The following is a 20,698-nucleotide window of genomic DNA, read 5'->3' as shown; positions in this document are numbered from 1 at the left end:
AAACTGTTCATCAACACACAAAAACACACCTGGAGTTGACCTATCATGTTTTAACAGAAGTATTTCACATTCTCACTGCTAACTGTTGTATTGATGCATGAATTTCCTAAGTGATAAAGTTCTCCTTCTGTTCTGTCCCAGGCTCCTGGATGAGGAAATGCAGAGGCGTGAGCACCTGGAGCGACTCAAAGAGGAGCAGGCCCGCCTCCTGGCCCAGGAGCAACAGCGACGGGAGGACCTGGAGGTCAAGAGCGAGGAGCTCAGCAAGGAGTTCATGATGCAGGAGGCCATTTTGGAGGAAGAGCGGACCAGGCTGGCCGAGTTGGAGACCCAGAGACAAGCTGCAGATGAAAAACTTCAGGTAAGGTACTGTCTGTCTTGAAACAAATCTACCATGAGGAGCTGGGATAGGCTGCAGTCAAGGGTCAGGTCAAAGGCTATATACTGATGCGTCTAGGTACATGTAGATGTAGATCATAGTGTTTCTGCCTTGCTGAAGGAAAACATTTGTAAAAGTTCATCCTTGAACAGTTCTGAGAAAGTTGAGTCTGAGAAAGTTAAGTCTTACATATTGCATGATGCCCATTTTAAGTAAAAAAAAAAAGATCCAGTTGTCTTTGGAGTTGTGGATTTTCAACAACCTGGGAAATGGGGCAAAAGTTCAAAAGGGGTTAGAGTTAACTAAACCACAACCCCACCTTCGCTTCACCATCACTTACATACACGTATACCGAGTCAAAACTTCTTCAGGAGTGTACTCACTGTCGAGTTGGTCAAGGAGAAAAACCAGAGAATCTGTAGAAAAACCTGATGGCTTCCACAAACAACTCAACTCACGCAAGGTGTGGGCCTGGAATCGAACCGATGCTGCAGTTGTCAAGGGGCAAGTACTTAATACGCATGAGCCACCCACCACTACATTTACTCAACAGGCGGCCATGGAGAAGATTGAGACAGCCGAGCGGAACCGGAAGATCATCCAGAAGAAGAGGGAGGAGCTGAGTAAGACCAAGACGTCGTTGGGTCTGGCCCAGACCATCAAACCGCAAGCCCGACCCCTCGTGACCCACCGTGGCCTTCCATCCTCGGCCTTTGCTGCCGTCGAGCCCCAAGATTTTGAACCTCACCAAGAGCACAACTTGCAGGTAAGCAGAATGATAAATATTCTCCCTTCATTCTGGCCTCAGATATTATCGAAATTAAGTATTTCTGGCAATGAAACCATGGATTTCTCAAAAGTGCCCCGAAAACTGTACCTCATAAGTCTTGAAGAAATCTGTCAAGAGGAAATGATGAGAAGCAGTCACAGCTCCAGAAGTAGGAGGAAAGTCCCAGAAGAATACCCTGGGTAAAGCTCACAGAATCAGATAGGGACTGAAAACAAAAACATGCTAACCTAGCTGGGAATCGAACCTGGGCCGCAGAGGTGAAAGGCGAGGAAAGAACCACTACATCAGCCTGACTCCGCTTTTAACCACATCGCGCCGGGGGCATTTATGAATGTTGATATGGCTGGGACGTATTCTTTTTCATTTTTTTCTGTTTTCAAAATTCTTTAGAAATTCATATCTTCATTTACTGGACACTTAGACCCACACGAAGGACTGTTTCTACTCTAATCTGACAGACAACATCTAGTGATGCTGGAGTATTTCAGCTAGGCCTGCTGCCTTGTAAAAAGAGCCCAGATTGTGCGGTGTTACATAATTTCCTTTTGTTCATGAAACTGGCACAGTGCACTGCTGACCTCTTTTCAATAGGGGCCAGATTAGCGTGCAGCGGTATTGTGTGGCTCATTGCTACGGTGGTGGAGCACTGAATGCCCAAAACCGTGGTATACTGTTTCAAAAAAATGCTGGATTTTCTCCACTATTAACAGTGAAAAATATGTTGGTAATTTGCAGCAGCATGGTCTTTTGCTACAAGGCCCAGTTCCCTTTGTCCAATTTCAGAGACCCCGGCTATGCATATAAAGAATACGTGCCCAAAACCAAGCTCCCCGGCAGCAAGTGGTTAAGATACGAGTCAGACGCAGGATTTAATGAAGCACTGCCGATGCCAAGACTCCTGTTGTGACGTCCAACATATCTCACTGAGTCATAAGCTGTCGCAGTAATGATGTGTTGAAATTTTTTACTTTGTTTTGAAACACTTTATGAGGTCAGACCTCGTAAGGCATTGTAACAAAAGAGTGTCTGGGACAATTTCTGAAGAATGATGAAGATAAATATCAAAAGAGAGCCTTACCTTATATGTATGTAAAACACCCAATTTACTTTTCAAACAGTGTACAAAACTCAAAGCTGTATTTGCGGTTGAGGTGTTTGGGACTGGTAGGGTGAGAAAAATACGAAGCATGCTTTTGTGCAAAATGCTTTCATAATCTACAGTTTTACTTCCTGATTGGGAACAAACGTCTCCACGGTGTAAAACAATTTCTGAAAGTGACATCACTGAAACAGTGCTCTCAGTTGTCGTGAAGTTAAACAGAATGTTTTTAAGTAAAACGCATGGTCCAAAAAAGATAATAAATTTCATTCTATTGTATTTGTACAGTTCGGACGCAAAGATGAGATAAAATTTGTTATTTTTATCACTGCTATTAGTAGGACATCCATTGCGCAGCTGCCATATTTTTGCTGTACTCCCCTGCAAAATGTGTTTATTTTAACCGAGCTTTGACTTTTTGCCTCCTTTCTTAATCTAGAATGAAAGCAATGCTGTGAACGGCCAGACGGATGCCAACGGTCATTTATAAGCACATCCTTTGTTGGAGCGACCAGTCTCAGCCAAACTGTTTTCCATTAAGTTGACTTCTTTCTGTCCTTCATTTATGAACGGAGTCACGATTGTGACAAGTAACAAAATTCACTGGCCTTAGTAAAGCAAGCCTGGTATAACAATCGCAGTATGATTTACATGCCTACAGTTCTCACCATTGCCAGGTAAAGTTATTAATAAGCCTTTCGCGAGTTAAATTTAAATAAAATCTGGTACACTGAGAGTTCTTTAAATTCGTCTGAATATAACAATTTGAATTCTCCATACTAAAGACACTGTTGCTATACCTTGTGATTTGGGGCAAGCTTTTCCTTAGTTACATTAGAGAGGCCTTGCCTCAATGTACGTTTTTCAATGGATAAGAAGGGCACAAAGGAACCAGTCCATTCCAGAGATGTTGGTCGCCATGCAAATATTTGCCCCGAATCATGAGGTATAGCAACAGTGTCTTTAGTCTTTATTCAAATTTAACTTGCAAAAGGCTTACTGAACAAAACGAATTATTGCATAACAGATCACAGTATGCAGTTGCTTCGAGATATCCATGCGATTCAAGTACAAGTAGACAATACACTCGTCAGTGCCATACGAGAGCCCATGGAGGGGGTTGGCTCAGATCCATTTGCAAGAAAGTGCGCTTGGGCCAGCACCCCTGGCGTTCTTGCTGCTCACTTTCCTGGTGTTCCGACTCAACCCGATGAAAGTCACAATGCCATTGTTCCCTCCCTGGGCTACCACCATCCAGGCTGCTTTTCAGCACAGTTTGACTAGAAAACTTATCCCCTTCCATACGTTTATACCCAAGTTCCGGCGCTGTATTATGCAATGGCAACTTGATTATTTAGAGAAAAAAATAATCAACTCTTAGGTTGGAGATCGGGATGAAAGGAGGTTTTTTGTCTGCAGCAAGAGACAGCCAAGCCAAAAATGAATTATTAGTGAGCTGTGGTTAGCTCATTTCCCGTTTGCGGATGCCCTCCAAACACTTGATACTATGTATACTTCTGACCGCCTAGCTAAAGTACACCACACCAAAGATTTCACCTGGCACTTCAGTCATATTTCTCATCTAGAGCTTCCCCGAGTGACATTGTTGTTACCTGTTGTTACCTTGTGAGATAGTTGGTGTAATATTTGTTGAAGATGTCTTCCCATTTGGTGTACTACTCATCATGGCTTATTTGACAAAACTGAACAATTGAAAACAGATGAAATGTTTTTTCTGTAGTTGAAAATACAAAATGTGCACCACTTTGGGTTACAATTTCATTCACAAGCAATTGACATTATTACTTAGTTACCTTGTCAACCACTTGCATAGTTTTTAAATTTACCCGTGAAATCTTTCATGATGGATGTTATTTCTACTCCGAAACTGAAATTTTCACCATTTAGTACTGTCAAAAATATATAAATATTGCATATCTTAACTGTCAAGATCAAATTTATGTAAACATGGTTTGTAAATGAATATTTAGCTTTAGTTTTGTAATGGAAATATTCACATTTTTCTTTTCTTATTTTATGGTTTGGGGTTTGACTTTAATTGTTGATGCTGACTTTATGAAATGATATCGTTACCAAACTGTGAAAAGGCTATGCTTTTTAAAATTCGTTTTTAGTCCTAATTTTTCTTAGAGACTCTGTTCTCAATCAGTGTGAAAATAACCGTTTTTACAACTTATAACAACCATCTGGTGATACGTTTGATAACTTAGTGTAAAGGAATCAATAATTTTGACATATTGCTCAAATTTTCTTATATATTTTTGCACATGTGACATCATTTATTTTAGAACTGTATATGGCAATTTGTATGCAAAAGTACTACTTTTTGATTAAGGGAATGACTTTGTCTACTTAAATTTTATTTTCTCTGCCATGTTAGTCAATCTAGATGTTCTTTTTGTAGTGCTTTGTTATAATCTGAAGGAAAAACTGCTTAAATAGCATATTTACTCAGTGGTTTTTTAACAGTTGTGTGTGTTTGTTTGTTTGTTGAGAAACCCTACTTTGATGTAAAATCCAGAAGGGAAGCTAAACTTGCAGAGTTTGGCTGCCTTTCCAAAAGTGTGGTTTTGGTTCCATATCTGCATGTGTGTACCACTTTTCACCTCTGTACAATTTCAGTGAGCACTTCCTGCAAGTTAGGCACACCGACATGAGGTGCATTAGCAATGCATCATTTTCAAAAATGCACTTCAACTCTTCACTCCAAAATGAAACAAGAAAAATGTTCTGCAGTGATGTTGCTGTTTTTCTTACGTTGTTGTGCAACATGTTGGTCAATTGTTTGATCATTGTTGCCAGTTTTGTTTTGAATTTTTGTACAGCTTCTATTCGCTAGAAATTCCCAGCAAGAAAAAATACGACATTCCAGCTGCACTCCATGTACCCAGCTGTTTAGTGTGTTAAATGTCCTGACAGTGCTTTTTTGAAATTAAAAGGGCATCGTTCTGAGTTCATGACAAACTGGAATTGAATTTATGAAAAAAGAGTGGTTGGATTAGCTGATTTCTCTAGTTATGCTTTTATTGTTATTCAAAATACCTTCTTTGAATAATGAAAAGCTACACCTGATTAAAAGTATCCGATACGCCAAATATCTAATTCTTAAACCCCAGCTTGGTTTCTGTGTGTTTCTTCTGTCCTCGTCAGTGTCTCCATTGCAGCCTAGCCTTAAGCGTGAACTCAAAGGGCAAAAAGTACATAATTACTAGTCAGACGATTGAAAATAGTCACAAGATGCGTCTTCGGCTCCAAATATCAATTTGAGTCGACGCTGTTACGAACCCAATGTTTGAAGACGAATAACCAAATTTCAAGCCAATCAGCACCAAGCTGAAATGTAGTTTATTAAAAACTTTTAACCAATCACAATTATGCAACAAAGATCGCTGCGATCTTTGCTTTAAAGAGGCAAACATTAAGGTTAAACAATTCTAACGTAAACTGGTGAATTTTGCAAGCGATTTTTTTTACAGTAAGACAGAATAAAGGCCTGGAAAAAATTAAACAAGAGGAGACAGCGACTGCGAGAAAAAAACGAGTACTGTACGAAGGCGCCACAGCCCTTCGTTTGCTTTGATGTAGCCAACATGGCAAAACTATGGCTGGCCGTGAAATCAAAGCAAAAAAATTATGGTTCAGAAAGTGTGTAAAAATCGTGTACTAATATTAAAACGTGAAACAATACACATGCTGTTTGATGAAAGTGACACCCGTTTTAATACTCTAATGTTTGCACACTCAACAAATTACGATTGAACCGACCCAAAGTGAAAACGTTGCCCGAGCAAGACTGTAGACAACAAGTGTGGGAAATGGATTTAAAAAAGCAAAACCAAACATACACAAAACAGGTTAATATTTGTGTTGCGTTCCCTAAATATCAAGTCGATGGTAGCTTAGACTTTACTAGTGTCTGCGGGATGTGGTATTTGGGGTCAACAATTTATGAAAAGGTGGACGGGAAACAAGGGGTTTGGGTGACAGTCAAACTGTACAGTTTGTATTTTGCTCTCAGTTCTCTTCATCAAAGTTCAATGTGGGGTTGGAGACGGGTGTAGATTAACATAATACAACACCTTAAACGCAAAGTTATAGAGAGGCGAAGTTGTATACAAGTATAACTGAACTACGGTTTGGCAGGACCATTAAAAATGCAAGTCAGACGGAGTGGGTATAGACTTCAATCAAGTCGGACTTACGTTGCTCTTGCTTAGTCAGCCGGTAAGCACTACACGGTTGTTGCGCTTGGCCGGCCCGGCAGCTTGCATAACCCTTATAGGTCGAGTTCGGGCGGCCTGTTCTTGACACGGGTTTCTTGTTCTCGCGCTTGAATGGCGGGAACATGACTCAAGAACACTGTTCTCGATTTTGATTTTGATTTTTGAACAGCTGCAATAGTGGAGAGATGGCTTCCAAAGCCATAGACAATGGGAAGTTTTGCAAAATTAACGTTAATTATTTTCCGTAACACAGAAATGAATGTTCCTGTTTATATAGAAAAGAATCCAGCCCATCCAAGCATTAACTCTCGAATAACGTAGCCTACATGGACGCCGCCATGTTGAATGTTGCTTGTCACTCACTACCAGCGATAACCAGTTGTTTGTTCCCGGCGTTCGAGCGGCTGACCCCCGGACACCAAATCGAGCTGTTCGCGAACATACGGAAACAAGCCGCCCGAACTCGGCCATAGAGTACCGAAGTGAATACGTACGTCAGGGAAAACTCGGCAAAACTGAAAAATCCCCTCTAAAATGTTGGCTTCACTTCCAACTTCTGACTCTGTTACTTTGGATGTAACAAAGACGGGCAAAAATTCGGCAGGAAAAGGATTTTTATTGTGTGCAAGTTATCAAAAGGGAACCGGTATGGAAATAAGGGGAAAACAACCTTTTCTGAGCTTGATGTTGATCGATTACTTTTGGAGTCCACCTGTGCGAGTCAAGAGCCATTTTCTGGCTACAGTGGGATTCAGTACGCATGCGCACAAACTACGTGGGTGGGGGAATGAACATACGCCTTTTTTACACGCAAAGAGCGAGGTCCTATCCAGTCTTTATAACGGGGATAAATGGATTCGTAAGTGTGACGTCACTTCAGTTTAAACCACGCCCACTGCACATGCACTGCACATGCACTGATCGTCGTTTACATGGAACCATGGAAGCGGAAGTTGAGCACAACTTCAGCGATGGTCTGACGGGAGCCTGAAAATCGGGGTGCGTCCACCTATATGACGAAGTCACCTACGAACCGGATTATTTTGGTGACTGGCATGACCAATAACCGTATAGCTATGAGACGCCCTTTATACCTTTATTAGTACCAACTCAAACAAAAATAATAATACGAGACAAATATATATAGGACGAAAGTGAAATACATGTAAATCTGAAACGAAACAAATATACAAAAGACGAAAGACAAATATAGAGTACGAAACTAATCTATATAAGAAAAAAGGATACTTAAGGGACGCAGGTGATTGATATAGGACGGAAACTACTGAATATACGACAAAACTCATAAACGACGAAATACAGAGCAAAAATAATATATAGAACGAAGCTAATATAATAGACGAAAATAATATATATAGGACAAAACTATATACACGGGCTGAATCTAATGTATAAAGGATAAAAGCACATTTGTTTGGTTTTAGATTTATTTCACTTTCGTCCGATATATATCAGTTTCGCTATATATATATATATTATTTTCGTCGGATGTATTTTTGTACTAATAAAATCATAAAGGGCGCCTCATACAAGCCTATAGCGGCGATAAACGATCTGCGGACAGCATGTAGCGTTGAAGACTTGCCTCACCAATTACAGTGTTTTACCTCACCAAACGAAATCGCTCATACATGACTGAGCAAACGGTGAGAACAAAATAGTCATACTCTGTTGTTTTTTTAGTTCAAAAGAAGTTTCGTAACGTGTCCCTGGCCGTTGGCACTATCCGGCTTTAGTGAGAGATCGAGTCGAGAAGCGAATGTGCAGTGAGTGTGCCTCGTCAATGAGAGATTAATTCACAATTGCCTTCAATACAATTACAAGCAGCAGTTTGTGTGTAGAGTCCTGGTATAAAAATGGAAGATAAACGGACTTCTTGTACTTACCTCTGCATTCTCCTTGCATCAGTTCTCTTCGATTCGGAAGCCGGTAAGTTAGATTCCTCACTAGGCCTACTTTTGATCATTTATCCTCTACCTAGGCAAGGCCTAGATTATAGGCCTACTCACTGGCGACGGAATGGGGGGCAGGGCTGTTCCCCCTTCTTTTTCGACTGGTGGGGGGGGAATGGTCTTATTCCTTGTGGTCTTACAAGATGGTTAATAAATCCAACCTTTAGTGGAGGGATTCACTTATACTTGTTCACAAAGATTCACCTAACCATACTCGCTAAATGTCAAAGGTCCATCTTGTGCACTTGTATATTTGGAGGGGGGTGGCAGTGTGAAATGAAACAATCTCAACCTCATTTCTTACAAATAAGACAAGAACCTTTACAAGAGTAAAGAAGTTTTGGAGTTATAGCCAGGAGAAAAAAATGATACATCTCTTAATCAAGAAAGAAGTTTTTAAAAATGAACCTTTTAAATAGGTCTGAATTTATAGTGTTTGTTATTCAGGTGGAAATTCTAATTCTGAAACAAAATCTAGAGAACCTTCGAACAACAATTGGTTCCACTTTTAATTGGCCCCTCGGCCAATAAGGTTGGAGGCTGTAGTCTTGAGTTATTGTGTAACCTGTTAGTCTGAAACTGTTAAACTCTGTGTGATGCTGGTCAACAGTTCCAAAACCAGCATGCTATCAAAACAAGGAAATCTTCAGCATAAACATCAAGATACGCCTACAATATACTGCCTGATAACACAACCATTCCAACATTTGGTAATGTTCGGTTCGAGTGTTTTTGTAACAACAGAACAACAAATTTCTTAGCAGTGCAGATCTTACGCATCCAAATTTGTTTTCCTGTCTTCACTCATTGATGTACGGAAGTGCGTAAGGGCCACTTGCAAAAACATTTTTCGAGATATTGTCTTGCCACAGCGACTTGCTCATCTCGTCGCGGCGAGACAGTATCTCGAAAAACAATTTTGCAAGTGGCCCTTATATGCTTCCTCATCGATGCAAACAGTAAAATCCAGTATAGCTCATGAACATCCATTGGCAGAGTGAGGGGGCCCTATACATGGCATCCAAATAGGGCAATTAAAAATATATAACGAGAAAAAGACAATTTGGGAGACTCTTTCAATTCCCATCCCTCCAAAAGCCTATAAAAAGCCCCAATTTACCTTTGAAGACATATATGTTGGACCTCATACAGGCACCTTTTTGTAATACCGGTAAGAGTTATTACTGTGGAGAATCTAAAACAACAACAACAACAACAGCAGCAGCAGCAGCAGCAGCAGCAGCAGCAGCTGATTTGGTTGCCAGTTTTCTCTCAACACTAGAGGCTTAGTCCCAATAACAAGGATGCTGCTTTTTTACCTTTTTGATACATGTATATCATTCCTTTTGATATTTCATTGGAAATACCTAGTATTATTACTAGTAATAGAATTATTACTAGCTAGATTTAAATGCATTCGGGTAGTGGAACTGTTTGCCAATGAAGTGGCCTTCACCACTTTTCTTTTGTTCCTTCCTTTTTGCAAAAAAGTGTGTTTTGATTTTGCTTTGAATTAATCGCAAACATTGTATCGTAATTTGTAAACAATGAGTGTTAATTACCGTTAGTCTTGTATGTTGTGTTATATTTTTGTTCTTTTCGTCAGTAAAATTGTCTCCCAGTCTACAGTCTGTAAAAAGATTTTGGGAACAAAAGCATTCTGCTTCACACACATGTCATATGAACTTAATTACGGTAAAATTCATTGGTGTTCATGTAGACCCTAAGGCTGTCAATTTCCTTATTTTAAACTTGTATTGAGGTGAAGTGTATGAGGTTCAAATAAATATTTAGAATCAGCAAGGAACATATAATTCATACAGTTTTCACATATTTTCTGAAGCTTTGGGGATAAAAGCATACCTAAATGCTCGAGACAGAGTACGAAATTCCATTGATCTGAGGTACTGCTTACAACAGGTGCACCGTGATCTTTTAAAACCTGTCAAATGCTTGCAGATTTACTCCAAAGTTACATGCAGTATTAAGATATTACGATCATACCTCTAATTTATTTAGGTTGTTTTCCAAGAATGAATTCTGAAAATTTTCGAACATAACAATCTTGTAAATTGCGTGTTTCATATGTTGATAAGTAATGATTTGTACCCCCCCAAAAATCAAACATATATAGTAGTTGAAATGATTAAGTTAAACTATTTTTTGTTGCCCCTTTGTCAAATGAATGAATTAATAAGTTGGCATTTTGTGATAACATGGTGCAGCGAGGTCAAAGTGTTTTCGATAGTCTCTTACACTTGCATAGAACTCAATGTGTAATCTGTGGCAACCACATTTTGGCTGAAGCTAGCATACAGCGTTAGCATGTATCGAAATGATTATTTCTTACAGTAGGAGTGAGTTGATACAGCTTCAGGTGTGTAGGGCTAATGGAGGTTGTAATTTCATCGAAATGGGCTTATGGTTTGAGAGTAAGATGTGACTTGCACGTCTACTGTGGTATGCATGCTTCTTGCATTCTTGTTGGATGTGCAAGCTGGTAAGTCTGTCAGTTTCCTGAAACAACTTTGCCTTCAAAACTCCCAATAAAATCACATTTTATTTTCTTGCATACAATTTTGTCTGTGAAAAAAAAAACTTTTAGGATATTGTTTGTGTACAAATTACAGAATCAGTAAGATGAAAAAGAAGGCTTCGTTCACCTTGCTAACATTATTTTTTGTTTTTTATCTTCAGCTAGTTGGGGTTACCTAGATGATGAAAAAGGTAAGAATGGAATTTTTATTCTGAATCAGGCAATACATTAGCGGAGACAACTTTTAAGAAAGCAAATGCATATTGGAAAAATGCAAATTTAGATTTGAAATGATGGCTTTCTGAATCATGGATTGAGATCTCTGAGATTCAATAGACAGTTATTCACATGTATGTCAGCTGGATTTGTTGTACGCACTATGAATACTTCTTTTGAGTAATAGCGAACTTGTTTTCACACATAGCCTTTTTTCCTTCAACTTAAAGGGCCCAATAATTGGACAGCAATTTATGGTGAGTGCGGTGGTATAAAACAGTCTCCTATTGACATTGTAACTGCCAGTGCTGAGGCCAATGACTTGGGCGACTTCACCTTGGTTGGCTTTGAAGCAGATGACGTACCAGTCAATGCAGCAATGATCGTGTCGAACAATGGCCATGTAGGTAAGTATTGATATTGATATATTTATTTTATACATCCGAGTTGTGACCAGCTGGCCAAACGCCGTGTATTCATTTTGTATAATACCAAAAATTATATTAGGCCTGCACCAAACACGCGTTCACCACCAGTTGCACTATGAAATATGCATTTTAAAAAAGACTTTACTCAACACACACAAAATATTTCTTAAAACTGATACAGAAATTTAAAAACATATGTACATATGTACAAGAGGGAATTTTAATCAACTGGAGAGAATTTCGTGTGTTAAATTGCCGATAAAAAAAGAATAAGGCTTTTCGGGGATCGAGTGATTCTGGCTGAAATTTGAGAAAGTTTCTGATAATTTCTAACATGTCTGGCAAATTTTCTATTTTGTGTGTGCAAATGTACTTGTTTTAGAATGGAAATGATTGTGCCATTCATGTATGCCTCTCTGAAATAGAAAGTTCTTGAAGAAACAGATTCTTCCAGTAGTTTAGAATTTTGCAATGAATGGTTGCTAATAGTATAACTCCCTGGTGGTCTTTTTTGCAGCTATGCCAAATATGGATTGGCCTTTTGTTGAAATTGGAAATTGGCTTTATTTTTGAAATTGCAGTTTTCCTTGGTACTTCATGGGTATGTGCTTATTGTCTCTTGTTTGTTTAAGGATTTAAAGTATATTTGTTGTTGATAGATTGCCATATGAAAGATATACCATAAAGAGATGTACATGGAATGTGTGGGTTGTGGTTGGGGAAGGAGTTATGGTAGCTGGGCATTCAGCTTGTGCTAGTCACGGACCCTGTGGACAATATAGTTAATAGGAGGAATTGAGTTTCATTTTGGATTGATTTTGATTTGCACACTTCAGTTGAAGTGGCCATGACGGGAGATTATCTCGTAAGCGGAGCTGGACTGGGGCCAACAGCCTACAAAGCTGTGCAGTTTCACTTCCATTGGGGCAGTGTGAACTCTCGAGGCTCAGAGCACACCGTAGATGGGAAGGCCTATGCGGCGGAGGTAAACTTGCATGTGTCTATCAGCATTTTTTCCCACACCACATTTTCCAGGCTGTCCTTGAGAACTCGACCCAGACAGACTCATCACAAATTGCTTGGAAATTCCAATTCTCCGTCAAGCACATTGTGCGAATATAAAACCCTTTGTGTACCTTTGTGTCTGTGTTCCAACTACAACAATGATTCCAACTGCATTCAGACATAATGGTCTAATAAGCAGTCACAGTTGTTGTAGGGGTTGGGTGTGAAGTTTTTCAAGGCAGTTCTGTGAAGGATATAAACACATACATATGTACCAGCTAAAGATGCGTATTTTGGCCTTACTATTTTTTATATGTGGTAGACAGGTGAAAAGTAATACAGTGCGGTGTAATTTTGGCGGCAAAATGTTTTTTTCAAGTTTGGTTAGTTGTCTTTTGTGAATTGTTTTAACAATTTGACTTGATCAATCATTTCATCAGTTGGTTGCTTGTACAAAAAAGGAAGTTCACTTGTGGTAGAAGTGTCATACGTGCTAACAAGTCAAAGCTGAAATGGTCCTTTAATCAGCCACATATTAAATCCTTTTGGGATGAGTGTGTGGCTTTCTACATTGAGAAGTAATTCAATATTTGGGGTATAATTTTTTTCACTTTTCCCACAGTTGCATATCGTTTGTTACAATACAAAATATGAGGATTTCTTCACTGCTTTGAACAGTTCAGATGGTCTGACGGTCCTGGGATTCTTCTTAGATGTAAGATCTCTTCATTTTGTCCCAGTGCTTTCTCTTCCCCTTCAACTTGAGGATCTCATCAGACTAGCCAATCAAAAACGTTTGTGTCATGATTTATGTAGAGTTTGATTCACAGATTAACGTGCACAGTGGTGGTTGAAACTGCAGAAAGATCTAACATTGCCGTGCAAATATGTGGAATCCAGTCATTCTGATTGTTGCAGTGACAATCATGCCTGAAAATTTTAAAAAGTATCATAATGAAAAACAGAGATGCTGGTACTTCACCTGAAATCTGAAAATTCTGAAATCATTATACTTCTGATTTTTAGTATATGTGATGTGCATTCTGACGTATAAGTCTAAGAAGGGTAAAAACACTGGAAAGGGTATAATCCCCAATTTTTTTGATGAACTTGTGACTTACATCAAAGATACTGTGCATTTGGAGTGGAGGGGGGAGATTTGTTTGCATCAGTGCATTGCAACTGGCCGAAGCCAGACTTCACCACTATTTACCAGAATCCTTGAACTATTTGCTGGTATTTGTGTTGTGGAAATTTCTAAGCGGGGAGTCACATCCAGTCAACTGGTAAGAACAGGTTTTTTGTTTGATCATTGTGTCTGCGGAGATGAATGGCTGGTGGAACGTTCAGTAAGCTAGACATATCTAGACTTAGGGAATTGTACTCAAAGCTGCCCTAAACTATCCACCATCATTTGTTACTTTTTCAGTTATAGCCGTGTACCATGCAGTGCAAAGTATTTGGAAGTTGTCACGTCATTTCCAAAGTGGAATTTATCACGTAGCCAAAATCTGGGTATTTGCCTCTTATAACAAATACGGGTAAATAAAAACTATAACAATTGCCCTATTTTGAAGTTGGTACCTGTACTTGTCAGCAAAATTATGATGCCTGCCTAATTAGTACCCTGAGATAGGCAACATGGTGCAAACTCGTTGGCTGGAAAGTTTCTGTGCTTCATTATGAATATTTATAATTTCAGCATGTGCTGTGCTCTTAAAGCTGGTTCACATTTCAGGCAAGTGCCTAAGTGAAGTGAATTTGACATCTCAAAACTTACAGGGATTTGCAGCATGGGCATTTGATCCAACTCCCACAATTTTGTACAAACAACCATTAAGTGTGGTCATGGAGGGGTGTGTGTTTACCGGTATTTTTGGAACCGGGTACTCGTTTTATGTCAGTACTGGGTACCTAGGTACCCTTCAAATGTGAAGAAAAATTAACAAATGGCAATGCGCACAGTCCCAGTGGACCATGTGCCCGAAACGGGGCTCTGTTTTCATACATAGGAAGCAGCACATTTTTCTAAACGTTAGAGGGGAATCTCTCCCACCTTTTTATTAAACGAAGTGTCACCTTTAATTTGTAACAAAAGTAGCTCCGGCAATCTTGAATTGGAGTTATGAACGCGGGACCAGGTTTTTCAGTGGCACGATGATTTTTCTGCTCTTCGCTGTTACAGTTTACATCCAATTACACATGGAATTTTTTCTTATGGATACCTGGCTTTTGATATGGACGGCGGGTACCCGGTATAGGCCTATACATAGCACATACACAGTGCAAGTTGTAATTTAGTTTATTAGAAGTAATCGGTTTGCAAGTGACAGGCAAGTGGCACGGATTAAAGGACAACCAATGGTCTTCAGTTACAGCTCAATCAAACATTGGTCAGTTGCTTAAACTCCATTCTGCTATCCTGCTCAACAAAGTTTGCGCCTGCTCATCATTGGCTAAGGGTTTAATGAATTTCATGTATATTCATCATGCCACAACTTGTGCTGTTATGTGTAAGACCATAGGTCTGTTTATGCTAACAGGATGCAGGGTAGTTGATTACCGTGGACTGGTCTTTGCCAGTGGCGGGACGTGAGGGGGTACTTGGACAAACCTTGCAAAAAAGAAGGGAAAGAAGAAAACGAGAAAGCAATAAACAATGAAAAAGAAGGAGAAAAGGGAATAAAATGGCCCAATTTACTAGAACATTCCTGGCGGTTGATCCCTTCCCTAATCTTTTCTCTCCCTTTGCCCAGAAAAAGTCTTCCTCCATCCCCCCAAATCTCCCAATGCCCATTATTTTTTATGACAAGATTAAATTAAAAAGTGGTTACATATTGCCAAGTTCCTCCCCCCCAGGTTCATGGAGAGGACAACCCAGCTCTTGCATCACTATTTGATGCCATCTCATCTATGATCCAGTTTAAGGGTACGTCAGTGTGGTAAATAATACCATTCACAAAAATGCTAAATCAACACGGAAAATTCTGAGGGGGCTGGGAACTTGGGGTAGATGATGACAGTGGTTCCCTTTGACAAGGTTTTTCAAATGTAAACTTTAAAATTAGATTTCTTTTGGTTACTAAAAGTGTATTTGCCTTTCATAGTGGTCCAGCATTCTTAAAAAAAGGCAGGCACCCTGCCTTTACAAAAGGGCTGCACTACAAAAAGGAGGTGAGGCTAAAAAATATACAAGAACGACACATTTGTTGTCGTAATGTGTCTTAAGTAACCACTTAAGAGCAGAGGAAAATAGGGGAAGGACTATACATGTACGTCTCATTGAAAAAAGGATGGAGGGCATGCTGGATGTACATACGCCCCCTCTGGATCTAGTCTTCTGCATAACAAGTGATGCATCCAGCCTTTGGGCACGTTATCCTGGCATTTCAACAAAGACTTGAGGAAAATCAGAGGCCAACTAGGTGTCAAGTTAAATAAATCAGTAGATGGTGCTCTTATGTTGCAGATGAGATGGTTCCCTTCTCGTCACCCATCGTCTTCAAGAGCTTCCTCCCAAGTGACCTGTCAACGTTCTACCGCTACATTGGTTCCCTGACCTCGCCCCCCTGTTACGAGATCGTCACCTGGAATGTCTTCGCCTCGCCCATTATGGTATCCGAAGCACAGGTGAGAACAAACTCTGGCTTTTTCGTGCACAGCAATTTCAGTGATTTTTTGTTTCCAATCAGTGAAATCTTCGGGAAAAAAAAGAGCACAGCTAATTGATCTAGCTTTTTTACGCTACGCAGAACTCATGCATTTCTCTGGTAAGTTACTTTACAGGCATCTGTTATGGGTGTCGAATGGGCAGGGGGAAGAGGGTAATGAAATATCTTTCCATGATTTACCAATTTTGTTGGTAACCACCATTGGCGGAACACTTTTCAAAGTGGGAGGACCAGTTGTGATACCGACAGGCATCAGCCATAGGCTGATCCATTAAGCCGAGCCCCATTATAGGCCCTGCAAAAAGTGTGTGGGGGGGGGGCATACCCCCAGTGGAAAAAGTGAGGGGGGCACTGGCCCCCTACTTCCACCGTTGGTGGCTTTAACCTCCTTAACCCCCCCCCAAAAAAGTAACCACAAATTTCCTAGCACTGCACATGCTTACTGATTCTACCACGCCTCAATGCCCTCTACGCACTGTATACACTGCTTCATCACTGGACCCTCTGGCGTCTCCTAATGGCAGACAACTCGAGAATACTCTCCGAAACGTTGAGTACCACCGGTTCTTTTCAGAACCCCACATGCCCAAAAAGAGATACCCATGCTGCTACCGCAAACCTATATAGTTTACTTACTGACTCTTTTTGGAAATTTTGAGTTGCCAAGATCTAACACTTCACATCTGCCTACATTTCCTTGGCAATGTCACCCCTATAAATAATCCTAGATGCAAACTAAATCAATCAATTATTGGGACTTGCATGGACAACTGAACAGCCCAATTTGACCCTTTAAGTATATTGACAAGTACATGAAGATTAACCTATTGAGAAAACTTTTTATGTACCAAGCAAACAGGCTTTGTTGAACATACCACTTTTGAGGATCTTAATCACACAAAGTGTGAAAAATTAGACGTTTTTAGCTCGCAGTATATCCAGTTTCATGTTATTTGTTCTTATAATTGGCACTTGCAGCTAATGGCATTGCGTGGACAGTATGCCAACAAACCTGATGCATCGGTCAACATCACCCTGAGAGACACCTTTCGTCCTGTCCAGTCTGTCAGTAATCGCACCGTCTATGTTAACACGAAAGTGAGCGCATCCACCGAAACCATGAACCCTACTTCCTCTGTACCAGGCCTGGTGGCAACCATGAACCCTACTTCGTCTGCACCAGGCCTGTTTGCAACCATGAACCCTACTTCGTCTGCACCAGGCTTGTTTGCGTTCTGGCTTGTCGCCATGGTTATTGCTAAGGTGATGGTTTCGGCAATGGAATAATTCGCCAAGTCTGATTCAGTCTTTTTCTGCATTTATACCTTTACACATGACTGAACCTTAGATCTTAGCGTGGCAGGTGTTGATTACTTGTTTTGCATCATTTAGAATTTTAGGAATAAATATTATTCATAAACATCTAAGACAATTTAGCCATTCCTATTGGTCGAGAGTATGTCACTTGGCTGCTCTTAAATTTAAATAATGAGCCAGTTCAGTTTTTCAAAACAGCAAAGTCATTCAGGAACAAAGCGAGTTTGTGTAGAGCCGTGCAGATAGGCGGACCTCACGCGCATGTGAAAGACCTCGGACGCGCTTCATTTTGGGCATGCGCTGTTGGAGTACCAGGGTAACTCATTGCAGATAAAGCACCGATTGGCTGTGTCCATGAAGAGTGCACAAAGTGAGTGCCAGTCTCCAAATAAGGAAACTGCTTAGGACTTTTTTATGAGAAGAACATTCCGTAAAACCCAGAGGGGTTTTCAAAAAAAGTGAAGTGAAATTCTTGAACAAAATCATTGGAAATTTATAATGTTTAAAACTTGTTGTGACTTTACGACTCAAAAGGTGGTATTTGGGAATAGAATTCAATAATGTACTTTCCTAGTTATTTGAGAATGAATATAATTCAATATTGTACTTACCCAGTTATTTGAGGCTGGCCCTGGAGAATGGACATTAAATTCCCTCGCCTTCGGTTTGGGCATTTTCAGCATCAATATTTTATGATCTGGTAAATAAGTGATATTTAAGACAAGCCAAACTCAGAGCCACGACGCGACGCTGCGACAGCTCTGTCGCGTCCTGCTGTTGCGTCGTGGCGTCGCCTCCTTTTTCATTAATTTTATACTGCGTATAATGTATTACGTTGTGCCGTCGTGGTGTCGCGTCGTACCGTTGCGTTGTGCCGTCGACCTCATGCGTCGTTGCCTTCAGCCGTCGCGTCGTGTAGTCTCATCGTGCCGTTGCGTCGTGCCGTCGCAATGTGCTCTCGACGTCGCCTCATACTGGTAGAAATAGGAGGCGCCCTTAGAGACAGAGTTAAGTGCAATTTTCATTTTTCATGATCAAATCTTGTAGGCCCTATTGGTGCATTCCATCTAATCGTTGTATTCCTGGGCGAGAGCTCATTAATATTTTATGATCCCACGGGGATTTTACAATAACACATGCCATAATCATGAGGGAACATAGAAATATTTCTATAAATCACGAATTTGGGACTAATCGTTTCCACTTCGGGGTATTTCTTTAACAAAAAGCCCCAAATTGTGGACCTATTTTGGAGAGAGTCGGGCGGCTACATTCAGAGCTGAGTACACAGTTTTACTACTCTTTGGGGGTATCTTGGGGAAAAGGTGAATAAAAAAAGTTCACGTGGCTAACCCCCATAAAATTGAAATGATCTTCTGGCCATAGTCTTGAATTTCCAAATTAATCATTTAATTTTTAAAACCACTTTGGCCGATAAATAATATTTCAGACGGTCCCAAGCATTATAGCACAAGGCGTGCAGAAACCTTCTGAATGTGCGACTCACATGTCAAAAGCTGCTCCGTCTTCCAAACTTGATTTTACCATTGATCTCTGGCAATTCTCTTCTGCGCACACTTCAACCATTATTCTTTCCATATTTATCCATTCCGGGGGCAGAATCCCGTTTTTTTCTTCGAAATCTGACGATTGAAGTACAATAGCCTCAACCAGCAGTTTTGAAATCTCCGTTTGGAAGTGCATGTAACTAAATTCGCAACGCTGGTTATTTACCCTCCTGAAAATATGCACACGCGGGACGCGTTTATGGACGCGATGTCCTATCCAGTCTTTTTATTGGAGATCAGTAAGTATAACCCTACATGCACGCAAATTATTTTTTCCCAGGACTTGTGACATACGCCCTCAGTAATCACCAGGCATTTTTAGAAATAGTCAGGCACGAAACGACGGACGACGACACTATAATTTCGACGCGACGACAGGACATCAGGACGCGACAGCACGACGGCAGGACGTGACGGCCTAACCCACACTGCATAAAAACCATACAATGACAGGCGACGCGACGCTACGACGGCACGACGGGACGGTACGACGCGACATCATCAAGAAACAACACCACGCGACGCCACGACGGCAAGACGGCACGACAAAATGTATTCAACACAGCATAAAAGTAACGAGAAAAGAGGTGACGCCACGACGCGACGGGATGACGTGACGGAGCTGTCATAGCGTCGCGTCGTGGTGTCGGGGTGACGGGACGACGCGACGCAATTTTGGCGGCTATAGAACACCATAATTTTGGCGTTGCTCAGAACGCGTCAGGTGGGAAGCAAGGATCACGGTCAGAGACATATTCAGTTCTTCCTTACACCTCGTATTATGTGGTTGACAGTAATTAGCATCATATATAACTGATCTCAGAGGTGTGGTTTCGTGAATTCAGCTGTCTGTCTTTTTTTTTACTGACGTGTTTGTTGAGCATGTCATGCTTATCGTAGATGACTGATTGGTTATTTTATTATTGACAAGTTTCCTGATTTATTCTTTAGTATTTTATTTCGTGTTTCATGCTTTATTATTTACAATAATGTGTAACCAAGACGTATAACTGCCTGTAATTCATATGCATGTAATGCCACCAGTAAAGGTCACTGTCATTTAGGGTCGATTTTAGTAAAGAATAAACAATATAAACAGCAGCAAAGTGTTGATCTGCGGTCTTAGTATTAAACATCGGTCCAACCTCTGCATGTGCTTCTTACCCGTTGATCTGGCGAAAGAAGTTAACCCATCCAGTTGTCCGCTATCGTGGAAGTTACTGCATTCATAAGGCTGTTATACATGTATTATATTGAAGGATTTAGGGAGGATTTTTGTCCAGATGAGACTCTTGTGCGTCACTTTGAGAAAACTTGTATCTGTTATTTGGGAAAATGGGCAGGAAAATTGTGGTAATCGTTTTAATAGATAACTTCACGGTTGAAAACTGTAAATGGTGGTTATTTATCTGTTGCATCTGGAACATTAAAATTCAGTAGTTGCAAAAGGAGATAGCGTTTGGAATGTTTTA

General features: G+C 40.4%; 2 protein-coding genes and 1 long non-coding RNA gene across 3 annotated transcripts in view; 2 read left to right on the top strand and 1 right to left on the bottom strand.

Moving 5' to 3' along the window:
• LOC110976569 (uncharacterized) overlaps nucleotides 1–5,399 on the top strand; it is a 31,568-nt gene extending 26,169 nt beyond the window's left edge. Inside the window, exons 9-11 of the mRNA XM_022229947.2 lie at nucleotides 142–361; nucleotides 933–1,145; nucleotides 2,708–5,399. Coding sequence (XP_022085639.1) covers nucleotides 142–361; nucleotides 933–1,145; nucleotides 2,708–2,758 — 484 coding nt within the window. The 3' untranslated portion in view covers nucleotides 2,759–5,399. The remainder of the gene's footprint in view (nucleotides 1–141; nucleotides 362–932; nucleotides 1,146–2,707) is intronic.
• A 2,659-nt stretch (nucleotides 5,400–8,058) lies between these two features.
• LOC110976631 (carbonic anhydrase 2-like) lies at nucleotides 8,059–20,677 on the top strand. Its single transcript, XM_022230083.2, has 8 exons — nucleotides 8,059–8,462; nucleotides 11,183–11,212; nucleotides 11,468–11,644; nucleotides 12,502–12,650; nucleotides 13,293–13,385; nucleotides 15,530–15,599; nucleotides 16,140–16,300; nucleotides 17,320–20,677. The coding sequence occupies exons 1-8, from the start codon at nucleotides 8,390–8,392 to the stop codon at nucleotides 17,626–17,628; spliced, it is 1,062 nt and encodes a 353-aa protein (XP_022085775.2). The 5' UTR covers nucleotides 8,059–8,389; the 3' UTR covers nucleotides 17,629–20,677.
• The window catches only part of LOC110976635 (uncharacterized), a 1,027-nt gene continuing 735 nt past the window's right edge, over nucleotides 20,407–20,698 (bottom strand). The window contains exon 3 of the long non-coding RNA XR_002597836.2: nucleotides 20,407–20,546. This is a non-coding gene — a long non-coding RNA (uncharacterized LOC110976635). The remainder of the gene's footprint in view (nucleotides 20,547–20,698) is intronic.

Source organism: Acanthaster planci, linkage group LG09, assembly GCF_054643075.1.
Source record: "Acanthaster planci isolate LZ-2023a linkage group LG09, COTS_SCS, whole genome shotgun sequence".
NCBI lineage: Eukaryota > Metazoa > Echinodermata > Asteroidea > Valvatida > Acanthasteridae > Acanthaster > Acanthaster planci.
The sequence above is the reverse complement of the archived record's forward strand: the minus strand, read 5'-3'. Positions and strand labels throughout refer to the sequence as shown.

What these genes read in the sequence shown, in the direction of transcription:
- LOC110976631 (XM_022230083.2), top strand. Translation starts at nt 8,390, where the DNA reads ATGGAAGATAAACGGACTTCTTGTACTTACCTCTGCATTCTCCTTGCA. An exon ending in TCTCTTCGATTCGGAAGCCG is followed by an intron (nt 8,463 to 11,182) that starts GTAAGTTAGATT and finishes TTTTATCTTCAG; the next exon opens with CTAGTTGGGGTTACCTAGAT. An exon ending in GTCGAACAATGGCCATGTAG is followed by an intron (nt 11,645 to 12,501) that starts GTAAGTATTGAT and finishes TGCACACTTCAG; the next exon opens with TTGAAGTGGCCATGACGGGA.